Below are 11,712 nucleotides of genomic sequence, written 5' to 3'. Positions count from 1 at the left end.
GAGTCGAATCAGATCTGCCTTTTCAGTCCAGAGATTCGACTATTCGGCGGGGTTTGTTTACCGGCGTTGCTATGGTGACCTAAATTATTATAAGCAACTGAAAACGACGCCGGTTTGAAACTAAAGCTGTGATTCTGAAAAAAGTATAAATGCTATCAAAATTCCGTTTAGATAGTATTGAAGATACAAGTGTGTCGATTTGTGTAATGGTTTGAATGATGGTAAACGTTGAAAAAGGAATGAGTTATGATGTCTAGAAGTAGGTGTATCAGAATGGGCTGACGTCTTCATTGAAAACATCTGAAAACGAAGCGGTATGAAACTAAAACTGTGATTCTGAAGACATTTTAAATGATATCGAAATTCTGTTTAGATATTATTGAAGATAATAGTGTGTAGATTTGTTAAATGGTTTGCACGAAGATAAACGGTTGAAAATTGATTTAGTTATTATGTTACTTCTACAGTTGAAGTACGACTGAGTACGTCTTTCAGTTTTTTTTGTTTTTGTTTTTTTTCTCACGTCGCGCCCCCCCTGAAGAACTCTGGCGCCCCCCAGGGGGGGCGCGCCCCACAGTTTGAAAACCACTGAACTAAGCCATTTGCAGTTTGAAATTCATGTGCATCTGTCTCATCGGAGACTGCAGACGCGCTGTCAAAATATCAACTTGTCCGATTCAAATGCGCTCATGGCTCTTAAAGGGGATGGGAGCTGGCACTCTCATTGGTTTGTTGCACGTTACGCCCAAACCACACCTACGGGTAATTAGGCAGCTTCAGACCAACCCTTTTGACTTTTGCGCCGCGGCGCAAGCGTCATTTATCCGCCTGTAAAATAGCGATAGCGCCGTAGAACCGCCCACAAAGCTACTTGCGCTTTGCGCTTCCCACTTGCGTTTCAGACCGTTAAAATAGGGCCCTTGGTCTCTTTTGCCAAAGAGTATTACACCTGTGGTGTAATGGTTTAGCAGGTAAATACTCTGGCCACGTTGACATTGGTTAGCATTTAGATGGAAGAGGCCCTCCATTACCTAAATTAAAAAATATAGATAAAGAGAGAAGAAGACAAAATAAATACAGTGAATTACACAATAATCACATGTTAAAAAAAAAAATCAGAACTTGGAATACTTTGCTCAGTAAAGTTTATTATTGATACTTTATTATATTGTCGGTAATGTTAGAACAACCAAATATCTCGCCTGTCAGCCATCTGTGAGTTCTCAGCGAGCACAGTTCGCTGTGATGAATTAAAAAACTGTGAGGGCCGGGATCACAGCAACCACAGCTTCTGTGCTCTTTCTCTTCCACAGTGACTTTAGCTTTAAAACAAATTTACACATTTTTAATAGTTATATCGTTCCAATAATATCCCTCATATTAATAATAAATTAAACAAAACTCTATGTAATCAATCTCAAATCCTGTGAAATGTAAGTTAAATTACATTAACTTATGTAAATCATAAAAGAGCTGTCAACATAAGACCAGTCAAGAAAAAGCAGCAATAAAAAATACCTGTATTATGGTAAAACCTCAGGTAATGAACCTATCACTAAATATATATTCAAAATACATGCAAGAATGATGTGCTCATAGGGCAATGACTGATATAATTTGTGTTGAATATTCAAATACAGTTTAAGAATACTGCTATTAGTCATGAAGATGACTCCTACCCGCTTGTCTTCCATTTCAGACAACAGTGGTGGTGGTGGTGAAGGTGGTGGTGGTGGTGGTGGTAGTGGTGGTGGTGGTGGTGATGGTGGTGGTGGTGATGCATCTTCCACCAAAGTGTCACTGTCTGCGATGGCAGTTATGTCTCTATCAATCTGTGAAAATGTGATGTATCAGGTTATATAAATATTTTGGCTTTTGGAAGTCTTGCTTTCTATCTTTTCGTGCATTTTTAACACAGACATTTAATTCTTTGTTTAGCCATGAGCCATAATTTATTCATAACTGTACATTTACTATACCTTCTCCTTAGATTTTTGGAAGGTGAATGGCTTGCGGATTGAAGTAACATATCTCCCCCTCTTTTTCTGTTTCCGTTCCTTACATTTTTCAGTTTCCACTCTGAATTTCTGCACAAATAAGTATACTTTAGATGGAAGTAGTCATTGAGCAATTACAGAACCAGTGAGACAAAAATCTAGATTCTACAACATTGCACACTGGTAATACAGATAAGGCCATGATTACTTATTAAGATTGTAGAATTTACAGTGCAATAGTTTTTATAGTGATTGTATATTTTTTAAGAGATAACTTTTATTACACATCTACGGAAGAGGATTAGGGCCACACATGTAAAAAAAAAATTAAATTCTGACTTTATTCTCAGAATTCTGAGAAAAAAGTCAGAATTTTGACTTTAATCTCAGAATTCTGAGAATAAAGTCAGAATTCTGAGATAAAAAGTCAGAATTCTGACATTAATCTCAGAATTCTGAGAAAAAAGTCAGAATTCTGACATTAATCTCAGAATTCAGATTTTAATCTCAGAATTCTGACTTTAAAGTCAGAACTACGGGTATCTGTAAGGACCAACCTCTGTGGGAGAGACACTTTGCTTTATGCAGTAGGAGGAAACCACACGCAAAGTAGCCAGTAGCCCTAGCCTACTTGTGCTAACATGGCTTCACTTTGCGACTTCTTGCGGGTTCGAGGGGTTCCAGAAGAAGCCATATCGTTAATGGAAGACCAAAAGGTGAGTGAAACTGTAATATGTGTTGTTTTAGTGCCTGGAGTTGCACATGTGTTTGCTAATATGGTCGGACGAGTCAACGAATACATCGCGCCAAAAATGTTAACATTTCGCCCAACCCTTTTAGCTAGAACAACTGCAAACGTACAGTGTGCATGTCTAATGGGTCCATGGTGCATAAGTATGGCGAGTGGATAGTGCCGTTACTCGCGTTGTCAGTGTGTGGTGGTTCAACGCTTACAACGCGTCAACGCGCCAACGCAGCTAGATGAGTCCATGTCCATGCAAGTGAACGGAGCGTTCCCTCTTCGTCATAACTATCAAACCAAACATCCTTCACATTCACCGAGCGAACATTATGAAAGTAAAATGCACATTTCTCGCTAAAAACGTTTCCATAAACGCATTTAATGGCGTAACTATGTTACTATTTCCACCCAGAATGAAGAAAGATGTCGGCCGTGGCTGCGCTGGAGTCCCGAGGGAAACCCAAACGCCGCCGTGTTTGGGTGCATGATAGAGTTTAGATCGGGTTAGATTAAATAATCTTGGATATAAATAACGATCTCATCTCATCTCATCGTCATCCGCTTATCCGGGGTCGGGTCGCGGGGGGAGCAGCTCAAGCAGGGGGCTCCAGACTTCCCTTTCCCGGGCCACATTGACCAGCTCTGACAGGGGGATCCCGAGGCGTTCCCAAGCCAGTGTTGAGATATAATCTCTCCACCTAGTCCTGGGTCTTCCCCGAGGTCTCCTCCCCACTGGACGTGCCTGAAACACCTCCCAAGGGAGGCGCCCAGTGGGCATCCTTGCCAGATGCCCGAACCACCTCAGCTGACTCCTTTCTAAGTAAAGGAGCAGCGGCTCTAATCCGAGTTCCTCACGGATGACTGAGCTTCTCACCCTATCCCGAGACGCCAGCCACCCTTCTGAGAAAACTCATCTCGGCCGCTTGTACCCGCGATCTCGTCCTTTCGGTCATCACCCAACCCTCATGACCATAGGTGAGGATAGGAACAAAGATCGAGCTTTGCCTTGCGGCTCAGCTCTCTTTTCGTAACAACGGTGCGGTAAAGTGAACGCAATACCGCCCCCGCTGCCTCGATTCTCCGGCCAATCTCACGCTCCATAGTACCCTCACTCGGGAACAAGACCCTGAGGTACTTGAACTCCTTCACTTGGGCTAAGGACTCATAAATAACGATAATCGGGTTAAATAACTTCACATGGTGTGTCTGGTGTGTTTCCAGCATTCGTAGTGTTGATCAGCAGAGAAATAGTCCGCCAAGACGTTGAGGTTGCATAGCAACCAGAGACTCTGTCCATGCAAGTGAACGGAGCGTTCACTCTTCGTCATAACTATCAAACCAAACATCCTTCACATTCACCGAGCGAACATTATGAAAGTAAAATGCACATTTCTCGCTAGAAATGTTTCCATAAACGCATTTAATGGCGTAACTATGTTACTATTTCCACCCAGAATAAAGAAAGATGTCGGCCGTATGCTTCTGTGCAAGGGTCACTACTCTCTGCCAGTGACGTCGGGTCAAACTCCACGCTGATTGGCTATCGTGGCTAAGCGTCCCGCGTTGGAGCGTTGAAAGTTCAATTTTCTGAACTCCGGGCGTTGGTGCGTTGGGCGTGTTACTGCGTTTACGTGCGTAATTACGTATTCAATTTGAACAATTGTGACAGAAATCCAATATAATTGGAACAAACTATACATAAAAAATACTGTAATTGTGTTGTTCTAAATACTTACAAAGGCATTTCCCTCCTAAACGTCAATGAGTATGTCAGTTTGTTGTTAGGTTAAAGTTAAGTTAAAGTTATTTAGCTCCATTCACCCCTGGCAGGTCAATCATGAGTTTCCTAATGGCTATTACTATGAAAGTGTCAAATAATATCAGGTTTGATTGCAGTATTGAGATACTCAAGTGATATGTATTTATGCAGATAAGTGAGTATGTAGTAGAGAATGATGCACATATAGATCAGTATTTTCCCACTGACTTAACAGGCTTTACCTTGACATTATATTTGCAATGTGCACTTTAGAGAAAATAATTGTCTTTTCTTTTTTTTCTCCTCATGTGTAGATTGACAGCCAAGTCATATCACTGATAGATGATGCAACTCTGGCAAATTACATTCCCTCCTACGGAGACCGCATTGCCCTCTTCAATTTTTGCAAAAGTAAAAAGTCCCACCCACAGTGTAAACATGGGCTTCTAGAAAAACTTTTCCTTTCTGACTTATGAAAGTCAGAAAGGAAAGCACCAATGAAGACACAACTCATGCAGATAAAAGAGCAACTTCGACAACTCGGACAAAGAAACTCAAAACAACTCGAAATGTAGAGATAGGATGGATTCACAGTGACAAAAACAAAGCCAAACAGGTGAGGGGAAAGCAGGGAGGTGGCACCAGAAAAGTTCAACTGGAAAATGATGCTGGATTAGAAGAAATCCTTCAAGCGGGAAAGAAACTTTTCTTTCCTGATGGAATATCTCCTAAAGGATCTGAATCCGATTTTGAGTTTGAAGTGTGGGACTTTAAACAGAACCGCCTTACTAATGACACTTGCCTGTCCATTGGCACTATGTATGAAACAGTGAGGCTGACAATGTTACGCTTTTACATTGCAACAAAGCCAAAAGAACTTGAAGATGATGCGAGTGAGACATCAGAAGTGCTCCTTGTCTCAGCTCACAGTGGTTTTGAAAACCATTCAGCAGAAGTACAAGTGGAAGATGTCATTGGTGATTTTGATGGAGTCCATTCTGCTTTGGAAATGTCTGTTGTTTCTGAAATAACCTTTGGTCCCATTTATGGTGTTGAAGACGACACGGAGGACACGTTGATCTTTGAGGGTTTGACTATGCCTGCCAGTCCAACTCATCCAGAGGAAGTTATAACAATCGCCATACATCATGCTAACACTTTACATGACATGATAACAGCTTTCTCTGATGCAGAGATTTTGAACAAAACACTGAAAGTGACGCGCATTCTTCCAGACAACACAGAAGAAGCAGGCAGTGGATCTGGGGTACTGCGAGATGTTCTCAGCTGCTTCTGGCATGAATTCTACGATCGATGCTCACTCGGTGCAACAGTTAAAGTGCCCTTCATTCGCCATGATTTTCCTGCTGAAACATGGAAGGCAGTTGGCAGAATCCTTGTGAAAGGCTACGAAGACTGCCAATATTTGCCAAACAAACTTGCCCTCCCCTTCCTTGAACAGGTGCTTTTCAACAATGTGTACAGTGATCTTAAAGAACATTTCCTGCACTTTGTGAGCAACCAGGAACGAGAGGTTTTGATAGAAGCGATGACTGATTTTTCCGCAGTTGACTGATGATCTTGTGGAAGTTCTCAGCCGCTATGGCTGTCGAACAAAGATAACTGCTGATACTCTTCTTTTGATACTTTATGAAATAGCGCACAAAGAACTTATCCAAAAGCCTATGTTCGTTATTGACTGCTGGAAGGAGATCACCCATCATCATCATCTCTCCCTGTTTCCAGAGGCACTGACAAAGTTGTTCTCTGACCTTCAACCAACCACCAAAAAGGTCTGTAAAATGCTCAAATTTGGTACTGATTTGACTACGACACAGAAGGAAGTGGGAAATCATCTTAAGAAATTCATCAGAGAGCTAGATGAAAGCAGACTTCAGAAATTTCTGCGATTCTGCACCGGATCTGATCTCGTACTAACAGACAGCCTCCATGTGGAGTTTGTAGAAATGACAGAGTTCACAAGAAGACCAATTGGGCGCACATGTGGTAACCTTCTGAACATAGCTGACACCTATGAGAACTTCCCAGATTTCCGTTCAGAATTTAATGCAGTTCTGGAAAGCAATGTCTGGGTAATGGACATTGTTTAGATTCCCACAACCAGAACAACAACAATTCACTGTTAAAAGACATGTTCACGTTTCTATGGACAGAATGGCAAGAAAGAATAAACATTTAGGACCTGCATTAAGCACTTTTGCAGCAGCAGCAATAACTGTGGCAAGCTTCATCACTGCTGTGTGCAGACAGTTATAGATTATAATGATACTGTATTTTCGCTACTTTTGTTATTTTTTTGTTAGTAGCACAATAGTGAACCAACCAGGTTAAACATTTCTGTTAACCACCATTGCTTAAAAGAGAAGCCAGCCCTGCACCTGTCTTGACAGAAACCTAATGTTGTACAAAAGCAAGTTCTTTGTTTGAGTTGGACAAATTCATACGGACATTGTCACAAGCTAAAAAAATATTCTGGTCGTTGTTTAAGACTGCATTTTTATTGACAAGTAATCTGTACAATAACCCATGACTTTGTATCAGTCACACTTGCAAACTGTCCCTCTATATGTATGCCATTAATGGGTTTATTTGTATTAAGGTCTTTAAAGTTTGGATATGTGATGACTGCCACAATATCACTTCCAAGTTAGTGAAAGCAAGTGTTTTATATACAGAAAATCCTGAAGCTATACTGATGTTTTCTCATATTGCCTTGATACCAAGTCTTGTTCATCTACCAAAATGATGATTCATCTTACAGTATCTTGTTACACTACAAATCTCAGTTGAATCTTAGAATAGTTATTCTGTAGCCATTCGTTGTGTCATGTTGACCGACTAAAAAATTATTTTAGCTGTTTTTATTTTAGACACTATGATTGTTATTGCACAGACTACACAATGCAGTCTGATAATTGTGTGTTCTTACATTACACACTTGTAAACCATTTTGATAATAGCAATACCAAAGTGCTGTAATTGTTCATTCTTACTTGTTCTACAGTGTCATGTTCTCAGGTGTTTAGTTAGTCTTAACTCACTACCATAGTACAAGAGTGTCCAAAGTTTATGGAGGAATTTTTTGGTATTTTGTGATCCTACAGATCATAGTTGAATAGCCAATTTTACCTGAAGTGTTTTTTTTTTCGGTGACTTAATTTCATATTAAGTCACCGATGTGGAAGATATGTTGTGATAAAGAGGCTATAAGAGAATGACTACGGCTACAAATCTAACTTTTTCTTTTATTTACCATAAAAATGTAATCGTATGCTTCATATTCTGAATGGATTATGTATAATGTTTCCTTCAGTAACTGCATTTAGCTCATATGCTCTGTTTTAGCTGAGATACCCAGTAAAGCCACTTGTGAAAATGTTAAATGCTTCTTTCAAAATTTCAATGTTAGTTTAAAAGTGTTCTTTATTGACCAGCCTATTTTGTCATGAGATTTTACACTGTTACTATTGGTAATACTTAAACAATGTTTTATTTTTTTAATATGAAGTTGTAATTTTAATAAAAATGTAACCTTTTTCACCACATTTGTATTCATGGTCTTCGGTTCGGTATGTTGATCTAATGTTGATCAAGCTCCCTATCCATATGGGTAAAAATAAGGTTTAAAATACAGCTGTTTAAGAATGTTACAAAGCATTTTATTGATAATCATATTGGATACAAATTTAAGAAAAATATTAGTCCAGCTGGCATGAAAAACAATAGTGAAAGAAGTGTGTGGACAATTTAAACAAGTGAAATGCACAATGCATTCAATGAAACCTGTGCCGTGTTCCAATACCGTTACTTCCATGAGTACACTTAAAGGAAGTACACTATCTGCACTATCCGTACTCGCTTGAGTACGCTATTTTTTCCAGATGTGAGTGCTGTTCCAAATCGAGTACTCTGTGGTGCACTTACCGGAAATGACGATCACGACTGCCGCCGTGGCTCCTCCCCCGCAATAAACATCCCGCTTTGAACGGTGAACTCTTTACGCCTAGCAGCTATAAAAAGTTATAAAAACTACAAAATGACTATTAATGCAGGCTATGTGGAAAATGCGCCGACTTTGGCTCAGCCTGGCTCCGCCTCTTCCGCAACGTAGCTAAGATGGCTGCCGTTGAGTACGGGGAGTGTCCTTCGATCCACACTTCACGATTAGCCCGTTTTGAGTACGGCATCCAGGTCCTTGAAGTATACTTCATTTCGCCGGATCTGAATTGGACTGCGTACTCAAATTTTGGCTAGTAAGTACGGACAGTACGGGTATTGGAACACGGCACAGAATAGGGCTCTGAAATTACCAATATCAAGTGACTCATTTAAAAGGTACAGTGAATCATTTCGCCAGTAGCAGGTTACAATTAGCCACCATAAAACAGCTTGAAAAGTAGGTGGAAAGAACAGATTTTATTAAATATCAAACCTGTAATGGTTCTACTGAATTTCTATTGATAAATGCACCATTGTAATTTTGACCACTTTTAGCAAAGTTTGGGCAGCAACAAAAACACATTCTTGAAAAGTGTGAAAGAAAAATACAACATCTTGAGTTAGCTGCAGCACAGCAATACTCGTCCATATAGTGGATTTCATTGATCAAATATTTCCCTGTAGTTCCTCCCTTAACATGATGTATAGATCAGCTGCAGCTAGTGGATCTGCTGGAGCATCCCATCCTTTCTCTTCCATTAGTAGACAACATAGTTCAAAAACAGTTTGATCGCAAGGAAACTGGCCTTTGGGAGTACACTCTTCCAAACACATAGTAACCTCCTCCATGGCAATCGGTTTGAGTCTATCCTCAGCACTGTGTAACTCTGGGAACGAGTCCATCACCACTGGCCGACCCGAACCCACGTCATTACTTGATCTTGGTCTGATTTTGTGTGAATTCCATGTATGGACAACCTCATCCAGTTCATCCTGCAAAGAAAGAAGCACAGTAAATACTCACTACAAACCTGTGAAATAGGAGGTGTTGGACTACTGCTGCCTCTCTAAATTGAGGCCTAGGTTGCTGCGTCAGCTAAGTCAATATTTAACATATACTGTATACCACGCATTTTTGTAAACATCAAGGATAATCAATGTAAAACTTAAAGCAAGGAATGACCAGTTAAAGGAATTTATAATCTCAAGTATAACGCATTGTAACAGTTATTATAATGCATTATAAATCCATTTTAATATATTACAACTATGAAATGAAGAATACACTATTATCCTTGCAAAAACCATGTCAGTGAGTGACCAGCAATGAATTATGAGGTATTATAATACTCGGCCTTATAAGTCATTGAAAAATGCATGATAATGTGATGTTATGATCACTGTTATAAAGCATTTAATGTGTGAGTGCTTATAAATGTAATTATACAGTGATATATGCAGATTATAACTCATAAGTATGTTAATAATGATTTTCATACTACTTTTATTACCGACTGATTTCATAAGGCAAGGAAAGATTTGACGTGAACAAGATTAAGGAAACAGAATTGGATAAGGTTTTTGTCCAAAAAGTCTCCTGTGAAGTGCCCATCATCCTGGAAAGTTTTAAAAAGGTTCATCCAAAACTGTGCACTCTGTTTGCGGAGGGTACCCCATCATTGCCTCAATGTGCTGGTTTGCTGTGCTTCTTCCGTAAAGGAAGCTTTTCTCCCCTGCAAAACTGACTGCAAAACTGGGTGGTTTCTCCGCAAAAACATCTGCATCTCTTCGACACAGCCATTTTCCGTGCCCCTGTCTGCACGCAACCTCTCTGGACATCCTTCTATGCTTGAAACTGTCTTGATGAAGTAACTTGCAACCACTTTAGGATCATTATTTGTGGTATAGGCCTCCATCCATAACACATATCGGCTAAAACCGTCTATACAGCCATGGATGCAAATGCCATAGGGCTTTAACTTATCATAGCCGTCCATGTGCCAAAGTGCATTTGGCCCTCTGCAGCTGTATTGTCGTCTTCTCAAGCGTCGTGCTCGCCTTAATTCGACACCTTGTGGATCAACCAACTTGATAATGCGTCTTATGGTATCTTGGGAAACAACAAATCCCCGTTGAACTGCGCGAAGATGTAGCCAACGGTACCCCTGCATCTGTCCATAGGTCAAAATCTCATTTTGGACAAAAGCCAGCACTTGGTCCAAGCCAGTCTGGTTCTTCCTTCTGAACAGACCAAGTATTTTACGAATTCTTTTTAAAGTTCTGATACTAAGTACTATATGATTGCTATGTGCTAAAATCGCAAGTATTTCCTTGTTACTGAAAGATAGTCTGAAGTAGAGTTTAATTAGCTCATCCAATTCTGGCATTGCAGGCAGTGTTGGGAGCAGTTAAACGTTGCGAGGAACCTTTTGAAAAAATAGAAGGTGGAAATGTGTTCCGCAGTCTTCAGTCTGCCAGGAGTGCATCATCCATTAGCTCGATGGTGTTGTCAAACTGCACATGAGGAGAAAGAAAAGAAAAGACAATCATTTTCTCTAAAGTTCACATTGCAAATATAATGTCAAGGTAAAGCCTGTTAAGTCAGTGGGAAAATACTGATCTATACGTGCAGGAAAGCTTTGAATGCAGAGGTCAGTACAATAATGGAACAACAATTATAATTTTTATTTTCTTGACTCTGTATAGCTCTTCAATAACTGGATCACACTCTCCTGGCTAGAAAAAAAAATCAAAAAGCTAGGGAGTGATAGACCTCTCAATGTAACACTATACACATACTCACTTATGAGTAGGCTATCTCAATACTGCAATCAAACCTGATATTATTTATTTGAATTCAGTCTAGACACTTTCATAGTAATAGCCATTAGGAAACTCATGATTGACCTGCCAGGGGTGAATGGAGCTAAGTAACTTTAACTTAACTTTAACCTAACAAACTGACACTAATTGACTTTTAGGAGGGAAATGCCTTTGTAAGTATTTAGATAAACACAATTACAGTATGTTTTATGTATAGTTTGTTCCAATTATATTGGATTTCTGTCACAATTGTTCTAATTGAGTAGGTCACCTGCGATCTCCTCGAACAACTCGTGCTATATCATTTTCCGCCCATAGATGGCAGTAGTGGTTGAGAAATGTGAGTGACGGAGATGCTATAGTAAACTGCATAAAGAAGAAATCAACAGCGGCAACTGTAAATAGTTACATGAGCGGCACTGACCGCTTGA

General features: G+C 39.9%; 1 protein-coding gene across 1 annotated transcript; it reads left to right on the top strand.

Moving 5' to 3' along the window:
• The first annotated feature begins 2,555 nt into the window (after positions 1-2,555).
• On the top strand, positions 2,556-11,407 carry LOC130387271 (uncharacterized). Its single transcript, XM_056596290.1, has 2 exons — positions 2,556-2,713; positions 4,813-11,407. The coding sequence occupies exon 2, from the start codon at positions 4,971-4,973 to the stop codon at positions 6,072-6,074; it is 1,104 nt and encodes a 367-aa protein (XP_056452265.1). The 5' UTR covers positions 2,556-2,713; positions 4,813-4,970; the 3' UTR covers positions 6,075-11,407.
• The last annotated feature ends 305 nt before the right edge of the window (positions 11,408-11,712 follow it).

The sequence above is a fragment of the Gadus chalcogrammus genome, chromosome 8 (assembly GCF_026213295.1).
Source record: "Gadus chalcogrammus isolate NIFS_2021 chromosome 8, NIFS_Gcha_1.0, whole genome shotgun sequence".
NCBI classification, from domain to species: Eukaryota; Metazoa; Chordata; class Actinopteri; order Gadiformes; family Gadidae; genus Gadus; species Gadus chalcogrammus.
The sequence above is the reverse complement of the archived record's forward strand: the minus strand, read 5'-3'. Positions and strand labels throughout refer to the sequence as shown.

What these genes read in the sequence shown, in the direction of transcription:
- LOC130387271 (XM_056596290.1), top strand. Translation starts at nt 4,971, where the DNA reads ATGAAAGTCAGAAAGGAAAGCACCAATGAAGACACAACTCATGCAGAT.